At 47.1% G+C, this 22,159-nt stretch overlaps 2 protein-coding genes and 2 long non-coding RNA genes across 4 annotated transcripts; 2 read left to right on the forward strand and 2 right to left on the reverse strand.

Annotated features, from left to right (window-relative positions):
• Positions 1-1,843: 1,843 nt before the first annotated feature.
• Positions 1,844-5,708, reverse strand: LOC130188370 (uncharacterized). Its single transcript, XR_008830605.1, has 2 exons — positions 5,506-5,708; positions 1,844-2,071 (listed from the first exon to the last, which is right to left on the reverse strand). It is a non-coding gene; the product is annotated as an uncharacterized LOC130188370 (long non-coding RNA).
• Positions 5,709-7,720: 2,012 nt separating this feature from the next.
• LOC130188369 (hemicentin-1-like) lies at positions 7,721-10,625 on the forward strand. The gene is made up of 6 exons (XM_056406705.1): positions 7,721-7,805; positions 7,914-7,995; positions 8,218-8,487; positions 9,849-9,910; positions 9,994-10,053; positions 10,430-10,625. The coding sequence occupies exons 2-6, from the start codon at positions 7,935-7,937 to the stop codon at positions 10,484-10,486; spliced, it is 510 nt and encodes a 169-aa protein (XP_056262680.1). The 5' UTR covers positions 7,721-7,805; positions 7,914-7,934; the 3' UTR covers positions 10,487-10,625.
• A 1,098-nt stretch (positions 10,626-11,723) lies between these two features.
• Positions 11,724-13,305, forward strand: LOC130188935 (uncharacterized). Its single transcript, XR_008830680.1, has 2 exons — positions 11,724-12,713; positions 13,005-13,305. It is a non-coding gene; the product is annotated as an uncharacterized LOC130188935 (long non-coding RNA).
• A 109-nt stretch (positions 13,306-13,414) lies between these two features.
• On the reverse strand, positions 13,415-21,553 carry LOC130189217 (ADP-ribosylation factor-binding protein GGA1-like). Its single transcript, XM_056407951.1, has 17 exons — positions 21,453-21,553; positions 20,472-20,556; positions 20,175-20,250; positions 19,824-19,922; positions 19,616-19,739; positions 19,382-19,482; positions 19,169-19,249; positions 18,696-18,833; positions 18,281-18,362; positions 17,074-17,181; positions 16,818-16,961; positions 16,181-16,254; positions 15,870-16,054; positions 15,326-15,549; positions 15,071-15,240; positions 14,857-14,967; positions 13,415-14,446 (listed from the first exon to the last, which is right to left on the reverse strand). Exons 1-17 carry the CDS (start codon positions 21,493-21,495, stop codon positions 14,336-14,338), a joined length of 1,956 nt encoding a protein of 651 aa, XP_056263926.1. The 5' UTR covers positions 21,496-21,553; the 3' UTR covers positions 13,415-14,335.
• Positions 21,554-22,159: the final 606 nt, after the last annotated feature.

The following is a 22,159-nucleotide window of genomic DNA, read 5'->3' on the forward strand; positions in this document are numbered from 1 at the left end:
AAATCCTCCATGTTAAAGATATGAAAGATTCGGCGGGTGCACATTTTGAGAGGCTGCCTGAGCGACCCTGAGGTGGGGGAGGGAACCCTGTACAGGTTTGGTGGCACCTTGCAGCTGAACTACACCGAGGGAGAGGGAGCTGCTGCGCCCATCTGGATCCCTGAGAGAGGCCCCTCTCAGCAGGAGGGCTTCCACTTTCACCAAGCCCAGTGGGTCACAGGGAACCGGGTTTCCTGTGAACTATTCCAGGCGCAGGCCATGACAGGGGTGGTGCGCTGGAACTTCCGGAGACTGGTTGACCTGAAGCTGCCCGGTGTGGAGCTGCCAGCCGTGTTCGACCCCGTGTTGATAGCAGAGCTGAACAATTTGTCTGCAAAGGTGACGGCAAAGGCAAAATATCCAGCGCTGCAGGTCACCAACGGAGACACAGGAGAGAGATTCGGTCTGGACTATGTGGAGCCCGGCTGTCGTCCTGTTCCTGTCAACTGGGACAAGCACAAGACACAGCCAAGCATGGCCGCTGCGGTCGCCAAGGAGACGGAGCATCCTGCAGCTGTAGAGGCCACAGACCGTCAGGTAATCCAGATAAATGACCCGTCAATTATCAATAATGATGATCAGATTGTGAATACTTATTGTCCTCTCCGTGTGACGCTTCATTTCAGGAGACCAGTGCCACTGTGAGGGAAGCTCCATCCAGTCTTGTGCCCATCCTGTCCGTCCACGAGGGGTCTGACGTAAAGTTCCAGCCGCCCTTGAGGCCGTCGTCTGCTCCAGGTGAATTAAACCCCGACCACCCTCATATGGACTTTGCACTGAGAACCAGCCGTGTAAATAAAAAACAGAATAACAAGACAATCGTCTTAATATATTGTTTATTTACAATAATCTTGAAAATATATAAAACACATCACCATATAATTGTATTCTCCCAAGAAACACTGTCATCAACATGTGCTTTATACGCTGTATTTATCTCCAGCACCGCTGCCCGTATCCTCCTCTCCATATAGCCGCTCGCACCGGACCGATAAAACTAGGAGGCATCGTCCAGGTCCTGGACCACGGCCGGTGGACAGAAGGTGCCATTGACGACTTCTGATGAAACACCACGGAGCTCCACGCATGCTGAAGCAGGTGGATGACGACGACGCCGCCATGGTCCAGAGGGGGTGCGCTGACCCTCACAGTTTGTTACATCCGACCACATGCCAACATATCTCCAGATATATCAAGCATCTGGCCAAAAGAAAACCCACCAGCTCCTCTCTGAACACCAGCCCAGAGAAGGTGTTGGAGACACAGCAGCTGTGGCAGAGCTTACCACCAGCAGCCAAACGGTCAGTGTGCCGGTCATCACCATGCCTCCTGCAACGTCAACCCTCCAGCTGTGGCTCCTCTCGCCTCCTGCTGGCCTGTGGAGTCGGTGGCGTCCCCCCGCCCAGAATCACGTGGGCCTTCAACGACAACGTCGTCCCGGGTGAGCAGCGAGGAAAACGTTTTATTTCAACTGAAACATCGACGCTGCGTGTGATCCTCTCGAATAAAGAAGTCTAACGTGTTTCCTCTTGTCTTCAGTTCCCTCTGACCGCGTGCCGGGCCTCAGCGAGCTGCTGGTGGAGCGCGTGGACAAAGAGGACTCGGGCACCAACAGCTGCGAGGCAGAAAACGACGTCGGGACCATCAAGTCACTGGGCGTCGTCGACGTCAGAGGTAAACACACAAATATATAAATGTATGTACCACCGTTCAAAGGTCTGGGGTTGTGATAGGTTTTTTCCTCTCTATATCATGTAAAATATTCACGGTCAAGGAGGTGAGAAATGAATCACAGACAACGTAGTATCTTTGTAAGCTTTGGCCAAAGGGGAAGCTCAGACGCACGTGCTACGAGCACGACGACCTCCAAGACATTCCGCCGAGCACCCCTTTGGTCCAGCCTTTTATTGAAAGCTTAATCACACACACACACAACAACAAAGGAGAAGTGGAACTGAGGACAAGTTGACATATTCCTTCCGTCTGGTTTATTATCACTTCCTTATCAGACTCCCCAAACACATAACACAACCTTCGGGTGGGAACGCGGAGTTCGGGAAGCTCCTCTGATTGTTGAGTTTAAGATACGGTAAGCAATAACATAACATACATTTATATCTCTGTCAGTTCCCTCCTGTTTATGCTATTGCTTATTATTTAAACATGGTCAATAAGGGCACTCATTTTATTTGTCTAGTTTCTAAGCAGCATGTGATTTACGTATTTGGGTTAAGCAGTCCAAGCAGAATCATGATTATTCTCTTTTTTTCTTACACATAATTTGTTAGTAACACCACACCAATCTCTTTGGGAATTAAACTTTTTAGTCAGCAGCTTCACATCAATAACTGTCCGTTCCTTGTGAGGAGTTTTACACAATTATGTCATACAAGCTTAAACCAAACGTTTACGTTATATTTTCTTAAACGGGAGCATTGACAGGTCTTCCCATGGACTGTGTTGCATGTGTGTCCATTCTTTCTCTTGTGACAGCAGCGGGTTGGTACCAGCAATGTCCCTTCTTCCTCGGGACCTCTGGGAACCTTTTTTTGCTGCGTCCTGTAACAGAAAACACAACCAGAACGCGCCTATCGCCATGGCCATGGCTGCCACGACTCCGATAATGCAGGGTCCACCCCTTTCTCTGCACTTAACTCTGAGTCTGGATGGTCTTCTTTCCGCTCCTTCTCCCTTGCTCCTCTCGTTTGAGTTCCTCGGGACCTCTCGCTCCATCACCCGAGCCGACACCTAAGAGCAGGGATCGTTGGTTTCTTCACTGACGTTGAGATGGCTGTCTTTGCGGACAGCCCCTTTGAAGTCAGTCTTCCTCTGCTCGTGGTCGCTCGGATCAGGCACTGGTCCGGGATTTCTGTAGGGAACAGTTTGCAATGGGAAAGATATATCCAAGTGGTCCTCTCGGCTATCTTTACAGCGGTTGCAGTCGTCAGAAGGACTTGGAATGGTCCCTCCCAGCGAGCGTCGCTCCACGTCTTTTTCTTGATGACGCGGATGAAGACCCAGTCGCCGACCTGTACAGACATAATGGGGGAGACAGGTGAATCTGGCAAGACATTTGCTTCCCTGACTCCTCTCCCCATCATGGTCTTCTTCATGTACTCCACTATTGTTTCTTTCTCACCCACTTGCTCTAAATCTGGGTGAGTTAGTGGTAGGCGGTAGGGTCGTCTATGAATGATTTCAAATGGGGTAGGGCCCGTTTGGGTCGGAACGATATGCATGTATGTTTTCACAATGTCTATGCACTCCAGCCAAGGTTTTCCTGTTTCAGTCATGCATTTCTTCAGTTTGCTTTTTATGGTGCCGTTGGTTCGCTCTACCAATCCGGCACTCTGTGGGTGGTTGCACAATGATTTTTTAGTTCAATGTCCATAATGACGCTTAGTTTTGTTACTACCTCGTTTACAAAGTGTGAGCCATTGTCACTGTAAATGCGTCTTGGAATGCCATGAGTGGGCAGAATATATTTGCATATGGCTTTCACCACTGCTTCAGCATCTGCTTTCGTTGTTGGTGCAATTTCTACCCATTTGGAAAATGCATCCACCATTACTAAACAGTATTTGTAATGACCGCATGGCGTGAGTTCGATGAAATCCATGTGCATTACCTGGAATGGGTATTCAGGAGCGGAACCTGCCTCGCTCGGGCAAGGTTTCCTTGAGGGTTGTGCTTGATGCATGTTACACATGCTTTACAAAAAGTTTTAAGTAGTTTTGTATATTTATTGTATAGAAGTATTGTTCTATCATAGATACCATCCCTCCTGTTGAGACATGGCATCGCCCATGACTCAAAATAGCCACGGCCTTAAATAGACTTCTTGGTAGGATCGGTTTCCCTTCTATACAAAGCATCTTGTTTTCCTCCGTGGCCCCCCTTGTTTCCCATGTGGCTTTTTCTTGTGTTGTTGCATTCGCTTGTGCCTCTCGTAGGATCTCAATGTCTATTGGACTTGACGGTGTTGTTCGTACTGCGTGTACCTGTGGTGTTTTAGCCGCTCGTTTTGCTTCTTCATCAGCGTTAGCATTGCCTTTTGTTATTTCATCTTTCTGTTTGTTAGTCTCCTCGTAGTCAGTCTCGTCCTCTACGAGGGTGCTGGGGCTGCTCCGTGGCTGTCATTGGGGACGTTTCTGCCCCCACTTAGGGTGGGGGCAGTCACGTGACCAATGTCCAACCCCTCCGCAGGCCCAACATTCTTCCTCATTTCGCCCTCTACTCCTCCCTCGAGTCTGTCCACGGCCTCTTCCTCGGCCTCTTCCTCGGTACCCTCCCCTTGTGGTTTCCCTCCCCTGGTATGCAGTCAGTCCAAAATCCCCCCCCTCTCGAACGTAGACCTCTGGTCCTTTGTTCATTTTCAGTTTAATGAGGTTTTCTGCGTGACGTGCCCTCTCTTTTGCTGCTCGGAACCACTGTTCTGCTTGTTTTAGTTCGTGGTGTTTTGATTCGCTGAGTCTGGGTTTTTTGTTTTCTATGGCGATGGTTCTTAGATTTTTACAGATTGTTTCTATCTCAAAAACGTTTAGTTCGCCGGAAAAGCCGTATTTTGTTTTCCATTTTATTTTTCATTTTTTTTTATTTTTTCAGATATTTCACACTATCTGAGTCCTGTTTGAACATAAACAATGTGTCGCCTGAAAATTCGCCTTCAGGCTTTCCGTGAGAATTACCCATTGTTTATGGTGTGATCGTATAGTATTAGTACATTTCCTTGTTTCTTTACCCAAACCTGTCAATCTGTGGTTGTCTAATTGAACAGGTCGGGCGACGCTGATTCAATAGAGTCACAGCATTCATTCACAAACAAATATAAACAAACAAAGCTAAACAAACACATAGTTCTCCCACAAATATGTATTAGTTCACCACACTTATTTTTACGACGCGTAGTCAACCTTTATTTCTCGCAAAAAGGGCAAAACCTTATTTTTTCCGACGCGTAGTCAACCTTTATTTCGCAAAAGGGCAAAACCTTATTTTACGGCGCGTAATCAACCTTTATTTTTCGCAAAAGGGCAAACCATACATACTTTGTCTGGGTCAGTCTCCCTCGGTCTTCCGATCCGCCGGATCCCGTCAATCCACGACTGGATCTCCTCTCTGCAGAAATTATTATCCACTGCTGAGCGGTCTCTTAATCCGATGATCAGTCGGGGCCTTGCACAGGTGTCAGTGGCTCCGCAGGAAAAAGAAAAATCCAGCCGATGGGTATGTTGGGATCCGGGTCACGGCACCAAGTTATGATAGGTTTTTTCCTCTCTATATCATGTAAAATATTCACGGTCAAGGAGGTGAGAAATGAATCACAGACAACGTAGTATCTTTGTAAGCTTTGGCCAAAGGGGAAGCTCAGACGCACGTGCTACGAGCACGACGACCTCCAAGACATTCCGCCGAGCACCCCTTTGGTCCAGCCTTTTATTGAAAGCTTAATCACACACACACAACAACAAAGGAGAAGTGGAACTGAGGACAAGTTGACATATTCCTTCCGTCTGGTTTATTATCACTTCCTTATCAGACTCCCCAAACACATAACACAACCTTCGGGTGGGAACGCGGAGTTCGGGAAGCTCCTCTGATTGTTGAGTTTAAGATACGGTAAGCAATAACATAACATACATTTATATCTCTGTCAGGTTGCCAGACAGTTTAGTGATTCACATGAAAACTGTCACTTTTATTTATCAATGAATATAAAATCTAGTCCAGATGTTGAGGTTATAAATGATGATGTTTATATAAAATATTAATGTAGTTCTTGAGGCTCAAAGGAAGGCCAGTTTTATAGCTTCTCTCAGCAGCATAACTGTTTTCAGCTGCGCTCACATAAAAAGGACGTAAAGCAGTGGTCACCAACCCGTCGATCTCGGAGACGTTCCCTGTCGATCTCCAAAATAAAATGAAAATAAAATCAGAAACAAATTGTTCCTTGTTTTCAAACATTTTCTGAGGTGTCTTCTGAAATGTTTTCTTTCTGACTGGAAGATTGAGGTCAGAAAAGATCTCCGCCTGATTCATGAACGCCTGAAAACGGGTTCGCTTACACAGCCGTGTTGTCAGCTGTGCGCCCCGAAAGAGGGGAACGTACCACTACAGGTGGGGTGCAGGGGGAAATGCAGAAAGACCTTTATTGATAACTTCACATATTACACAAGCTCAAATTACACCGACATAAAACTAAGTCATCAATAAATAAATGTTGAAATGCCTGGACCTTCGTGTACATGTTTACGTTACGGCATTAACAGGTTACGCCTGCGTATGCGCGACAGCCGAGATTCTTGTTGACTTGCCAGGTCTTACCTCCGTGAGTTTGGCTTTTCTGCTGTTGTCCTTCAAAACAAAAGCTCAACATTGAGCTTTTTTTTCTTGTCTGATAGAGCAATCTGGTTTACTTGAAAGTGATTGCAATTGCATTTATTCTATTATTTGAAAAGGGACAAATGGTGATTCTCATATTTATTATTATGAAAATTATTTAAATCTGAGGATGTCTGTAGAGCTGATGTGAACGTAATCACCAACGTTTTGAGTTCAGAACCAATCCCAGATGAGAAAACGTTCATGAATACCAATTTTGTCCCGAAAAACTCGTCAGTGGAGTTGAGAAAATCACCAAATCAAAGACCAGGAGCTGGATGACTGACAGACAGCTGACAGACTGCCTCAGACTGGCTGTCTGTGATTATGAACTAACTACAAGCTCACAGACAGAGTTCAGTCACAGCCATCACACTGACTGGAGTCACATGGCTTGATGGCATTATGATGAGAGCTGAACTTACATGAGTTGCACTGACTGATCATGTTGTCAGTGTTGTGTTGTAATGTAAATAAATACAACATTTATATTGGTAGTTCATCCAGCTGCTCATTGCAAATGTGTTTTTTCTTGTTCATATTGTGTGCGGTTAACAAATATCTTACTTGTTATATTACACTTAAATTATGTGTACCTGGTCACATCAATTTGAACGCTGGACCAAAATGACAATTAGGCCAAATAAAAAGTTGTAAGTCCAGTCTGGACCGTCGTTTTCTCTCAACGCCTCAAAGGTAGATCTTGCCGGTCATGAAGGCGGAGGTCAGGGATCTTGGGCTCAAAAAGGTTGGTGACCACTGACGTAAAGGGTACTGGAGATGGCCCTCTACACCCCTCTGTAGAGACTTCATTACACACCAGAGAATAGTCATGTACACATTAACTATGGAGAGAGTATTTATGATATATTTAATGTTATTTTCATTGAAGAAACAGTGCTTTGAAAAATAAGAATATTTCTAAGTGACCCTAAACTTTTGAACGGTAGTGTAACTATAACCTCCCTGTTAGGCACCTATAAGTCCCCCATGAGGCTGGTTATTGAGCAGATCATTCATGAGAATATAGTAATAAGGTAAAAAATTATTTTTTTGGAGACATTGCTGTCAAATATTGTACATTTCCACTTAAAATGTCATCTAACTACATTATAATGGATAGCAGAGGGATGTAAAGGGCTACCATGTCATTTACAACATCCTAATCCAGGGGTCTTTTCCTTCATGTCTCCAGAGCCTCCGATCATCGACGGGGACCATCACTCCGACCGCGTTGAGCCTCTTGGTGGCAACGCCATCCTGAGCTGTGAGGTCCGGGGAGACCCCCCCCCACCATCCGCTGGAGCAAGAGCGGAATCAACATCCAGACCGGCGACCGCGTCCGTCAGCTGGACAACGGCTCGCTGGCCATCTACGGCACGGCGGTAGGAAAACACGCCGGACCGAGATCCGTTCTGCGAATACCGTTGATACCAAAGGAAAGGGATCCCAACGGTTCTCATCAACAACAGCTCTTCATTGTGTTTATACAGAGTGAAGATGCAGGCGACTGCATGTGTGTGGCAGCGAATGAGGCTGGCGTGGTGGAGAGGAGCGTCGCCCTGACCGTGCACAGTAAGCGTCTGCCCTCTCACTTTAGTGATATTCTATTCAGTTTATTTAGCAGAGCCCAACATCACACATCACTAATTATCCTCAGAGGGCTTTACAGTCTGTACACATAGACATCCCTGACCTTGACCTTTGACTGCAGGGCCAAGTCCAATGGACCCTTAAACAGTGACGTCGCCGGCTTTTTCTTAAAGCTTAGATCACGTAGATCTCTGCCTCTTCCAGGTGCTCCGGCCATCACGGCGGAGCCGACGGTGGCGGTGGACGCCGGCGGCACGGTCGTGCTCGACTGTCGGGCGGAGGGGGAGCCCACGCCCACGATGGAGTGGTCCCGGAAGGGAGGGCGCCGCCTGCTGGGCGACGACCGCTTCTCCCCGCTGTCCAACGGCTCGCTGCGAGTCAGCAGCGCCCAGAAGGAGGACACGGCCCAGTATGAATGCCTGGCCAGAAACCTGCTGGGGTCAGCGAGGGCCAGGGTCACGCTGACCGTGAGAGGTGAGCCAGACGCGGCGGGGGTTAAAGTCTGTGTGTAAGTATGTAAGTAAGTATGTAAGCATGTAAGTATGTGTGTAATTTCATAAATATATAAGTAAGTGTGTATGTAAGTAAATGTGTATGTATTAGGGCTGTCAGCGTTAACGCGTTAATCTATGTGATTAATTTGGCCGCGATTAACACACACAAATATTTTACCGCAACTTTGTTTACTTCCGGTGTGCGTTGAAGTTGTTGCACTCCTCTGAGTGTCAAGCCGCGGCAGTCCGCCTCCTTCCTCCCGTCTGCTCCTCGATATTCACAGAGAAACAGAGGGCGACGTGTCGGTGATGCGGGGCAGAAGGTGCAGGTGACTTTTTGTTGTTGCTCCGCCCCGATGCGCGCGCACACGCCGGCATGGAGCTCTGCGGCGCGCGAGACGGAGAGCCGAGAAGAGTGAACGACACGTCGAGACAGAATGACATGCTGCTGTAGAGACGATCAATATCAGACGTTTAGTTTCATAAAAGAACAAAGACGTCTTTAAGGAAAGAACCTTACAGCTTACATTACTTCTGCTGTGATCTGGCGCGATAGAGAACATTTCAGGGGGGCGGGGCCTCACCCTGATAGAATGGTGGGGGAAACACTGGGATGTGTCACATGCAAAAGCCTTTAAAAGGTGAATTTACATGTTTTTGTAAAATCGAGAAAATGAGCCCAGACTCCAGAGGGTTAACATGACATATTTGTCAGTTAACAAGGCCACTGGTTCTGCTGTTGTTCAGTGTTAAAGATGACAGGACCAATGGGGTCTCAAATACACCTTTGTTTACTAATCTGATGTTTCACTGAAGAAACAATTGATCATCCACGATATTAAATACCTCGCTGGCACTTTATATGTAGGAGCCTCTTTGAAAACACAGCTCTGTGTGAAGTTTTATCTTTAAAAAAGAATACAATTAAACAAGTGTCTAAAATACACGCTGTCTGAAGGGATTACGCGTTCATTTAGAAGATTGAGTCTTTAGAAGAAAAAACTTTTAATCGCGATTAATGAATTTCAAAATGTGCGATTAATTAGTTAATTTTTTTTAATCGATTGACAGCCCTAATTTATATATATATTTATTTATTAATATATATATATGTATTTATATATATGTATATATATGTATACTATTTATATATATTTATTTATTTTAGGAATACAATGGTGTTCTATACAGTTGGCGTCGTGTATCTGACCCAGAAGTTTGTGGGAACCGGTGTGCATGCGTTTCCCTCTGGAGATCGTGAAATGTAAAACCGCTGCGATAACACCGGGGTAAAGCTGCTGCACCTGGTCATTTACGTCACCGCTCGCTCGTCTCTTCCAGGTGGCCGGCGATGTGTATTCATGGCGACAAGAGCCAGCCAGAGAGGGACTGGGTGCTATCGGGTACGCGAAGCACTGCCTTTACACGAGCACCGAGGCCTCCTCTCCTCCGCGCTCAGCTCCTGACCGTCTGTTCTGCGGTGCAGAGTTCCGCAGCGGCAAAGCTCCCATCCTCATCGCCACGGACGTGGCCTCGCGGGGTTTGGGTACGTCCTGTGAGCTCGCGTGCAAACGCACCGCCGCGTCACACACGCGCGACACGAGAGCGTTTGATGAGCAGGGTGACGACACCAACGGTCATTACCTGATGAGCATGTCTATTCACAGTGGATTCATGTTTTACAAACACTTACAGATTTGCCTTTCTCCAAAGAACCGATGATGCTTCTCGGATAAAAATGTGTATCTAAGACGTTCTTATCGTCTTTGAAGCGTGGTTCAAGCCACTTTGTTCTATTTAATAACACGGTGTGTAATGATGTGCTAGTGAAGCGTCCCCTTACAGGATAGCTGTCGACCTTTAACCTGAGTCTAAATTCATTTGGTTTTTTTTTCCATCTTTTTTGTTTGTTTGTTTCCAAGTCTCTTCTCCGGCAACTAGAAGCCCGCGGGCCCTCGGGAGCCTGCAGCCGGACCTAGGCATGACAAAATGAAAGCTGACTCTGGGGGAGAGACGGCCTGATTAATCCGTCCCAGAGCAGCCGTCTCCGCTGAAAACCGAGAGCAGAGCCACAAACACAACCCCCCCCCCCTCCAGGACACTGGCTGCCTGGGCGTCGGAGGGGGGGGGGGGGGTTGCTGCTGGGCTTCCAAATTTGATCTGAGAGTCGGGGGCGGCTGGGCGGAGAGGGGGGGGGGGTACGGAGGAGGGACACCCGACGCTAGCTGTGCCGGCCTCTCCCTCTGCGGACGTCATGTCTGGTCCTGGCTGGCAGGAGTCCTGGCCTCGGGGAGCCACCGCTCTGTAATTGAGTTCTCTCTCTCTGTCTCTCTGTCTCTCTCCTCTCTCTCTCTTCTCTGTCTTTCTCTCTCTCTCCTCTGTGTGTGTCTCTCTCTCCTCTGTCTCTGTCTCTCTCTTTGTCATTTCCTCGCCTGGTTGTCACTTCTCTCCCTCTTTTCCTGATAAGTGTTTCTGTCTTTCTTTCGTTCATCTCTTTATTCTGCCTCTTTTTACCACCTGACATCCTGTTTGTCCTGCTTTTCAACGTCTCTTCGTCTTTAGGACTTTGGACATTTCACTTTGTGACCCACCGGTCGGTCCAATCCGTTTATCACGTGATGACTGGCTAAATCCATAAGAACGAGGACAAAACATTTTTCTTTTTTAAAGAAATTGATTTTTCTCATTTGGTTCTCGTACGTTAACCATCGGTCAGGCATCCCTTCAGAATCAGAATCAGAATCAGAAACAGTTTTATTGCCAGGAATGTTTACACAAACGAATTTTTTTTTTTGTGAAGGTGCACATTGGACATGACAAACAAAACACAACAACACACACGAGACAAAAAAAACAAAAAATGTGTGTTGGTGTGGGGTGGTGTGTTGTGTTAGTGTTGTGTTAGTTGTGGTATGTTTAATTAAGCGCATGCAACATAAAAAAAAGGTGGTGTGTGCCCCAAGGCCTCATGTGTGTGGTTAGCCTCAGAGGAGGAGGGAAGAAGAAGGAGGAGGAGGAGGAGGAGAGAAAGAGAGGAGGAGGAAGGAGGAAGAGGAAAGGAGGAGAGAAGGAGGAGGGAGGAAGGTGGAAGATAGTCCTGGGGTGACAGAGTCACAGTCCCGGTCCCCGATGATGAGTGGCCCGGAAACGTGAAAAAAAAACTTTGTGGCGGTGGTCTTGCACTTTGATCCGTCAGGAGGGACCTCCCCGAGACTACTGAACGGCCTGCAGGGTCACTTTGTACAATGTCACTGCCTATCGTCCACATTCTTCAGCAAACCAACACATTTTCATCCCTTAATCAATTCAGTTGACCTTTGACCTTTGGCCACGTGGCTGATTTGCATGAGTGCACTAGTGTATGCTACACAGGTGAGCCCTGTGGTGTAATTAGCGTGGTAAGTAACTACGGTGTCTCACTGTTGACGATGTATCAGGTAAGTGGGCGTCGGCTCTGAGGATGACGGAGCTGGCGGGTATCGTCTGAATGTTCCCCTTCAAAACTTTAAATGAGCGAATGGAGAACATTTCTCCACTGGTGTTGGCGTTGTCCTGACGTTGTGTTCCTCTGTCTCCCCTTCTCCACGACACCTGACCCAACACGCCAAGATGTGGATGATGTCAAATTTGTCATCAATTACGACTATCCCAACTCATCGGAGGACTACATCGGCCGCACGGCGCGCAGCAACAACAAAGGCACCGCCTACACCTTCTTCACCCCGGGGAACCTCCGCCAGGCCCGCGAGCTAATCCGGGTTCTGGAGGAGGCCCGGCAGGACATAAACCCCAAACTCCTGCAGCTGGTTGACGCTGGACGTGGAGGAGGTGAGGGATCCTCGTGGATCACTTGACTCCTGAGTTCTCTCCAGCAAAGAGGAATCAGTTCCCACCTTTTGGGGGGGATTGTCGTATTTATGTGCAAATGTCTTAAAGTACGAGGTGTGAAACCCAATCACGCTCCACTGTTATGTAGAAAGATCCTAGCGTGATGTGTTTAGTCTTCCCTCGCTCTGCCTTTGTTCTTTTTTCTTTTCTTCTCGTCCATCTCCAGGCGGGCGTCCTCGTTTTGGCAGCCGCTCCAATCCCAACCTGATGTACCAGGAGGAGTGTGACGGGCGAGCGCGCTCCGCCGGTGGGAGCAGCAGCGTTCCAGTTTGCTCCTCCACTGCCGCCCCCTCCATCAGGCAGAAAGTGATGTCATCTGTGAGTCGGTCACACACTCACACTCTCTCACGATTGCGCAGGGCTTGAACCCTCGGCAGGTTACAGTTCCGAGCTTGTTGGGGTTGCGACGCATCAGTGCGCTGCTCAAATTGAACATCGAGACAAATGTATTATTATATTCAGATAAAGTGGTATTCTTAAGTCAAATGAATCTAAATGAATTATTTAGTGTCAGTTGAATAGGTTTGCTATGATGCTCTTGGAAAGTCTTCGTACAAACGTGCTGTATTTGTACTGTGAACTGATTCCCCCCCCCTCCCTTTCTTTTAGGCATATACGGTAGGTGTTGAGGTAAATTCTTGTACAATGTTTTTTTTTTAGGTTAATTCATCTTGTTTGCGAGCCACTAGATCATTGAATAGATTTAGCGGCTGTTGCTCGAGCAGCGAAGATGGATTCACAGCCTACTTTGTTTTTAATATTCTTTTGAGCCAAAGAGGCAACCAGATGAAAAATGAACTTTTCTTTCACGTTTACCATAGATTCCCTTATCCAGTCATCACCAATGTGGGTCTTTGAGTTTCCTAGTACTAAACATTTTTAGTTTAATAAAGTTCTTCAATAAATCAAAGTGTGGTCTTTTAAATCTGTGACCGTAAAACATGGCGGCTGACGGTAGCTACGGGTTATTGTGGAGCTTCATTTCCCCCCCCTCCTATACAAATGAACAGGCCTTCAGGTCACCAAGAAAAATCTTTTATTACCCATTTGGAATATTTTAACAATTCTGCTCTTGCACAAGTCAAATGTACATAACAGGACCGCCATCATGGTTATTTACAAAGCAGTCGTATTGGAGATGCAGCGGAATGTGATTGAGAGCCTGTGGGGGGGGGAGTGTTGAGGCTGACATGCATCGCACACTGGAGGAACTGGTTTGAGACCAGCGGTGCACTCGGCTGCATCTCAAGTTGCGTGATACTTCAGTTTTAACCAATAAATGCTGAATTAAAAATTAAATCACAAGCTAAATAAAGAAGTCAAAATGTAATTTACGCTACTGAAAATGCTCAATATATATTAAGGATATCATGTCGCTGAACTGCATCTCAGACCCAATGACTGACGTGTAACTGATGAGGAAAACGAATCCATCCAAAACTATGTTAAAACTAAAATAGGCACATGGCGGACGACACACTCGTTACGCTCGTTCTTTACACACGACGAGAAACACAAATGGTACAGTCCCCAAAAAATAATCCTGTGTGCAAATCAAAAAGTGGACTCAGTCGTTGCGAGAGACACCACAGAACATCGCTTAGTCGAGCGTGGTTTTGAAAACTAAGATGAAATGTGTAAAGCGCCAACGCCCTGTGTGTTTGTTTCTGCGCGCTGATTTTGCAGGCAGTGTATCCCGTGTTGGAAAAGGTGACGGTACACGCAACCGATGAGCAATTCAGAAAAACATCACGCATACCGAAAAGTACGCACACATTTGATGTCTGTTAAACGATATGACGTGGTTTGTTTTACACACACGGATCCAAAAAAGTACAAAGGAGAAACGGGCAAAACGCAGACGTGTCGAGTCGGAGGTGGTTTTGGGAAAGGAGGCGGAGTCTGAAAGAAGAGAGTCAGGTGGTGGTTGTGCTTCAGTGCTATAGGTTCCCCCACGTCTCTGGAGGAGGGAACTCTTCTAGACTGCCGCTCTCACTGTGCTCCTGGTCTCCCATGGTGAAGGTTAAGCTGTACTGCAGCTGCACTTTCTCCTGAGAGAGAGAGAGACACACACACACACGATTTAGTTTTAAATATCCAGAGAGCTTGCAGCCTCTGTACCGAGTCAGAAGAACTAGACGGGGATAACAACTCATCACAGCCATAAATAGTCCACAGTATAATAACGCAAGTCATTTAATTGACTACGGGGTATTTCATTTTTAACTTCTACTTCAGACAGTCACTTTTATAAAATGCACATCGGTGTATCCAATTGAGCTGTAGCCTGAAACCCTGTCACATGACTAAAGGTAGCATATTTTTCTATTTCCTTGCAGAGTTTCTGCCATTTACCCAAAAGTAACATTTAAAAACCGATGCTTGACAACATCAAAGACTTTGTGTTGTACATACATCATACGTAACGGTTTCTTCTAAATGTCCCAATGTGGAGACGTACTTTGTTTGGGTTCTGCAGCAGCAGGATCTGTGTGACCGCAGCCGGGGGGAGGATGGGGTTGAACGCTGGGAGCTCCGTTCCTGATGGAGGCTGAAGCTTCACCGCCATAGACTGCAGTTGGAAAAATGAAAACAAACAATCCAACTCAGTCAATCGGTCGCAGTGGTTTAGTGACAACGTCCTTTGTGTCGCCGACGGTCAACTTTCTCACTACCTTTGGGGCGGTGGTCTGGAAGTTGATGTTGCCGACGGGGATGGGAGCGGATGACAACATGGAGATGATCACCACCAGCACATCGGTACGAGAGGGAGGCGAGTCCCGAGCAAAGTGGAAGAGAACCCGCAGGCTGTGTCCATCAAACACCGTCACAGGCAACAGGCTGCCTGCAGAGAGCAAGGACATCAGGAGGAGGAGGAGGAGGGTACATCGTCTGTTCCTCCAGGTCGACGGGCCATTAGGTTCACTTACTGGGCTTAATGGATTCTAGCGGTACAAAAACATCAGTCAGCGTGACGTCGGCAGGCGGCGGCGGCGTCTCCGTGCGAGTCGGGGACATATCCAGCAACGTGGGCTGAGAGCTGAGGAGAGGCGCGGGATGCTCAGCGGCGAAGGTCGGGATGGGGTTCGGGGTGATGTTGCACCCAGACTTGCTCTGGAGATCCCTCAGAGTTGGTTTGCACTGCTGCTTGTCCCTGGTGGTGGAGACAAACAATTCTCCTTAGTTTGCTCTGGCGGTTAATTGTGTTAATTCTCTACAGTTTTTAAAAACTTCTGAGGAGCATTTGGAGCCAGACCGGCAACCGAGAGGAAACTAGCCAGAACAAATGGAAGGAGTAACGGGTCAAAGCGTACGGCTGGGGTTTCCCTGAGCGGTATGGAGAGCAGTGCATTCTGGGAAATCCAACAGCGGCTGCACTGATCAACTTTAACTACGTGTGAATAGCAAAGTGCAGCAGGCACCTCAGACGACAGACTCCACCCGTACGGACTGGAGCAGATGGGGGTGAAATACCATTTGACCTGCAGGCCCTCTGGGGGCAGGGACTGCTGCATCAGGGTCTTTCCCAGCAGGTCCAGCTCATCCAGAGCGGAGTTCCCAGCTGTGGAGCCAGGCGAGAGGGGCTGAGAGTGGGAGGCGGGGTCTGGACTCAGGAGGCTGGGGGCTGCCGGGATGTCTGCGTCGATGCTGTCGGAGGACTGGAAGTAGAAAGCGGGGAGGACAAAAAGTGATTTGGAGGTCTTGATACTGGAGCTGTATTGAGAGCAATGATGCATGGAGAAAAAAAAGAAAAAGTAGTATAATTATATAGTATAATAATAAACCTGGAAGGAGTCCCAGGCGGTGGAGTCCTCCGGCTGCGAGGGAGGGTTGGAGGTGTGTGTTCCTTCACTTAAACCTGGGGGACGCACAGAGAGCGGCGCCACCATTACAACTCAACAGAACCCCAAAAAAAAACACAATCAATATCCGTGTTGGAGCTCTCTAATGATGTTTGTATTTAGTTTTATTGTAAAGTAATATTGATTATTCATTGCTTATTTGGGTTATATTTGGATGTGTTAGAAGAGCTTTTTTCTTATGATAGTTTTAGTTCATTGTGATTGTTGTTTAAATATATTTAGTTTCAGGATCAGTTCACTGATTGGGTAACACTGGGCACCTGTGGTGACATGTAGGTGTGGGTAGCTTCAGGACCAGCATGCACCGGGGTGGACGATGGTTTCTACCAGCACACGAGAGGCAGTGTCAACATTTGGTTTGTTCTTTTTGTTTGTTTAGTTAATCAATTATAAGAATAATGGAATACGTAAATGGACATTACTTTCTTTTGGCTGCGTCAACTCCTAAACCCACGGGGTACGTCAGTGGCAATTTGATTTATAATTTGATTTAATTTAGTGGCCAAATGGCCACTACGTATATCCGTGTTGGTGCGTGTGCGGTCTGACGTGCGGTTACCGAGCGACATGAGCTCGTCGTCCAGCAGGCTGACGCCCATCTCTTGCGACGGGGCGGTGAGGCCGTCCGTCGGCGTGGGGAACTCCGGAGGCGACTGTGGCGACGTGTCCAGTCCGGACAGATCGAGCAGGGCCGTCCCTCCGCCTGTGGGAAGTGGAGTCAAGACAGTTTGTTTCTGCGTGGAACGTGAGTGATCATTCTATAACCAATCGATGAATTACCGGTCATGCGTTTGTGCGCTCATCGTCTCACCCACCTGTTGTCCTCTGTGTGTTTAACGTGTTGTTCACGATCTCGCCCTTCACCTGCTGTTTGTACTGGTTGATGACTTGAGTCAGGCTGTCGTTCGCCTGCAGGATCTCGGCTGTGGAGACACGAGAAAACGCTGCGCATTGATTTCACACATATGAGAACTGGCATAAGTAATAAATCTAGGAGGTGGACGAGAGCTCAGAAAGACAAGATATGGTCATGCAAGCACCTTGTTGGAGCTAGTACAGCAGCACCCAGTGGCAGTGTTGGTGCCTCACATCACATTACTGAAGCCAGGTGTGCTGAAATGAAGGCGAAGACACCGCGAGGTCTTCAACCGCTGCATGTTTTGGTTATTTTATTCAGTTTAATCTTAGTTTGGTTTGATGAATTTGTTCATTTTGCTACCGATTTGAACCTTTTGTAAATGCCTTTTAATTTGGATGAGTGTTTATGTTGCTACAGTCAACCCATCAACTCAAGTACACCATTCAAACAACCGTGGGACCCTCATGGACCATCATGGACCCTCATGGACCACCATGGACCATCATGGACCCTCATGGACCACCATGGACCATCATGGACCATCATGGACCACCATGGACCCTCATGGACCATCATGGACCCTCATGGACCACCATGGACCATCATGGACCATCATGGACCCTCATGGACCATCATGGACCACCATGGACCCTCATGGACCATCATGGACCCTCATGGACCCTCATGGACCATCATGGACCACCATGGACCCTCATACGTTGAGTATCTTTGGCAAACACCGTGTTGATCAGGAGTATTGTGGCGTCTCCTGGCGGCTGCCAATTTAGCTTAGAAGCCGAAATGCATCTTTCCAGCTAAAGTTAAGGGTCAACGTTCGAAAGTATTACAAATGCAAACTTTCTCCAAACAAACTGTAATTATCAAGGCAAGTTGTGTGTATTTTAGCCACATGGTGTATTACAATATTTGACAACGAATTGCAAACGTCTCCAGAAAATAAAAACAGGCAATTCTGAATCCAAAAGATTTCTGCAAGACAAACGCGGTGGAAGAGCAGAGCGGTGAGGAGGATTCATCCCCGATAGCATCAGCGTTCAAAGATTAGCCCGAGTATTTATATTGCATTTTGTTTGCTGCGACAAATACGGAGCGATCGTTCCTTTTCTGATTGTAAGTGACGTATGGATGAGTGCGGCGCTCACCCAGAGCCTCGTCGTTGTCTTCCGTATCGCTTGCCAGTCTGAACAGCGTCGGTCTCATTTTCTCACAGCGCTGGTACAGATCCTGGTCACACGAGACACAACACACTCAACCCTTTTCCCAACACGGTGAACAATTACTAAAGGTACACACTGGTTACTTTCTTTTTAACATCTGGTAATCATTAAGTCTCTTTTCAAACTCTCAAACCAGAGTTAGTAATTGTTGGAACAGTGGAAAGGCCAACGAAGACAGTAATGTTACATTGTAATGTGTATTTTACAACGACCAGCAAAGAAAAAGGGTAAAATAACTGTTTTCTGAATAGAGTCTGGTGGCTTTTGGGAAGAGAGCATATTAATATTGTTGTACGAGAGTCTAAATCTCCCTCCGATTAAAAAGCCTCCGTCAGTTCACCTGCACGAGTTCCGCGTTGCTCTGATTGCCGGCGGCGCCGTCGTCGTCCTGCAGAAGCTGCGTAAGCAGAGCGACGCTCTCCTTCACCTCCTGGATGGCGTTCACCCGCTTGGACACCTTCTCTGCTCGCTTCTGATCCTGCAGCAGGAAAAGAGATCGTTTCACAAACCAGTGCCCACGTATGAAAATGATCGTACAAGCTGCCGAAGCATGAATAGGAAAACACAGAGAAAATAAAGTAGAGCGAGGTCAGGGAGAGGCCATGAGAAAAGTCTAGGGTGCACAAAGAGCAGTTCCTGTTAGCCTGTGACACACACAAAAAACCCAAAGCAACACACACATTTTCCTCATTCCATCACGGTTCCTGCCCAAAATGCAGCACTCTGATATCTTACTTTTTTAAACACACATGGCGTTATCTGCAGGAGTGCAGTTAATGTATAACGTACAAAAGCAGTAGCAGACAGGTTTACCTCTTGCACCATTTCCTTGATGAGTTTGTTGGCAGCTTTGAGGTCCTCGGGGTGCGAGCTGTTCAACAGCCGAGACAACGTCTGACAAAGCAGACACAGCGGTGAAAGATGAGGCTTCAGAAATATCCCCTTTGGGGGAGGCGAGCACAATCGTGACAGCATGCGCCCTGGAAGAAAGTGACCCAACGGCATATTTCCAAATAACTTCCTCACTTTTGACTTCTCTTCGTCCTCGAAAATGGCATTCTTGGGTCTGGGTGGCGGAAGATTCAGCAGTTGGTCAGGTGGCAGCTCTGGGTCTTGTTTTAGAATACCTGGTTTACAAACACAGCAGATCAAAAAGAACTTAGTTAAAGATTCATCTCATACAATATAACTTTGCCTGAAATCTTTAGTGTCTTCTGACAACTGTAGAAGTTAGTTTGCATTAATCTGATCAAATCTCACCTTGTTTCTTCAGCATCTGATAGGCATCTGAGATCTTGGCCTCATCAGGTAACCCCAAAGTCCAGCCAAAGATCAACTCCAAAACCTTCTTTTTGACTGGCTCTGGTGACCGGGAGCCGAGGTACTGAGTATTGAAGACAACGACGAGTCAACTGCATGCAACACGTGTATGAAAACAAACGGATGCACTCAGAGAAACACTTCGTACCTTTGGAGAAACTACTTTGATGAGTTCATTGAGAAAACGGAACTTGCCAACTTCACTGTGAAACCTTTTCCCACAGCTTTTCATACACGTCTCCAGAACCTGGGCAAGAATTACGATGCAGAGATAAAGACACTAAATGCTAAAAATGTAGGTTTCTATAGAACATTTGGGGTGACGTTAATCTTCTTGCAGTAAAACATGGTTGAATTAGAAAATGTACACAAATAAAATCACATGATTAGCAGCGTAGATAATGTGTAGAAACACAAAAACGTTTGCACTGGAAAACCTTATCATCAGTTCTGAGGCAGCGGATTCGGACTAGCGGACCCGGGTCCGGGATGAACTCACCAGCAGAGCCTGCATGGCCTCCCACTCCTGTGGAGACTGGATCTTGTGGGCCAGGAGCCTGGTGGCCAGCTGAGGCCTGCAGCACAAGTCACAAACTGAATGTAAACGATGCAGGTACTGAGTGAAATGAGTGTTAATTTGCATCGACAGTTCAGTTTTTGTTAAGATTAAAAAGGATTTCATTGATTTTTTGGGGATTTATTCATCAAAGAATCCTGGTTTGGTAGAAAATCTGTCCTTTACAGGGTTTCCAGGATGTATAAACTTGACTCTGTATCAACCGTGGCCTCCTCTTACCCCTCCAGGTCATTGTTGAGCTGGTCACAGAAGCCGCGGATGCTGCTCCAGTCGGTGTCTCGGTTCAGTGGGTTTGTGGCGATGTCTGGAAGCAAAATGGCTCATGAGACGACGGAGGAGACCTCAGCTTCACTGGGTTGCATCAACCTCGTCATTCACCGTCTCCGGTTGTTAAAAGTTGCCAGTGTTAAAAACTAATTTGTATTAAGTTATGTTGTATCCATGTTATTATAGATTTATTGTAGATTTGAAACACCTCTTTAAGACCATGCAATATAATACCACAACAAATAACTGTATAGCCTCCATAAACAGGTGGAGGGTTGATTGCACAGCTACTTTGTCTCATGTATAAGAAGAAGAAGAAGAATCTAGCAGTGTCTAAACTGGCCTGTTGTTAATGATCTTTTTTTTCATAATATAAATGTAAGCTTTAATATTCATACCCCAGAGTACCGTCGCCTTTATATATACAGACATGTATGCATTAGCTTAGCACCCACGAGGGTCCAAGAGGGTCCTCGTGACGCTGGTGATTAAAAATGCGTCAAGTCTCCGGTCACCGAGCAGAGCGGCACACCGGGACGCGGCTACCGGAGCGTCAGCTAGCTCGCTGCCTGCCGGCCGTCGCACTGTGTCATTGTCTCTTCTAGAACTTTCCTCCGAGGCCCGGAGCTTCGCCCTAATCACTCCCGAACCCCAGGGACTAGAAACGGGCCCCCTGTGAGATGGTCTCCCCCCCCAAACTAGTGGAGCTATCGAGCCGCAGAGCGAACGCTCCGCCCGGCTGTGTCGTGTTGACAGCGAGCAGCTACCGGGGCTCGGTTAGCATCCTGGACCTGGCCACGGGGTCCGAGTCCCCTCGTCTCGCGGGGCCACGCGCGCGCGCTGCTCTCCCGGGGCTGTCACCTCGTCCACAACCACTCGCGGACGATAACATGCGCGCGTCCGGCTCCGGTACGATAAGTTAAAAACACTCACTGATACGAGACTCCAAGCTCTCCGTGTCGGGCGGAGCAGCCATCGCTGCGAGATTTATGCGATGCGTCGGTCTCGCGAGGGACGCGCGGGCACGTCGCAGCCGAGGTGACGCAGAGCTGGAGCGCATAGAAGAGACGCGCGTGCGTTGCCAGTTGAAAACATGGCGGTTTTGCTGCTTCGGCTTTCTCCACAAGCATCTCACGCAGATGACTTGCTCTATATTTGGATTATAATTAAATTAAATAAAGATATTTATATCATATACAGTGGCTCACTTTGTGATATGTGCATTATTATGTGGGATTATTTTTGAGTGTAATATGCCAAGTCAGCGCCAATGATTAAATATTGCATTTTAACCCTCAAATTATATATTTATTTTCATTTATTTATATGTGGAAATACCCAGAATAATCACAACCGTTCTATCAAATGTATTTCTATGATCAGAGAGTTGAGTCAAGCGCACAGGGGAAGTCATGCCGGAGCTAAACTATTTCAAAATTAAAGCACGCCATTTGGGTTCGTTTAGATTTGGGGGTTTGAACAGAAATTTACCAAACTAACATTGTAGCCTAAAGCTGATTGTTTGTTTGTCAAGAGATCCATTCATTGATCATTAATCGCAGGAACTAAGAAGAAGTATCGAAATAAACGAATGGCATTTAATAAAGCTGTAATTCATCTACGTTTAGATTATGTATTCT

This window comes from Pseudoliparis swirei, chromosome 23, assembly GCF_029220125.1.
Source record: "Pseudoliparis swirei isolate HS2019 ecotype Mariana Trench chromosome 23, NWPU_hadal_v1, whole genome shotgun sequence".
Taxonomy (NCBI): domain Eukaryota; kingdom Metazoa; phylum Chordata; class Actinopteri; order Perciformes; family Liparidae; genus Pseudoliparis; species Pseudoliparis swirei.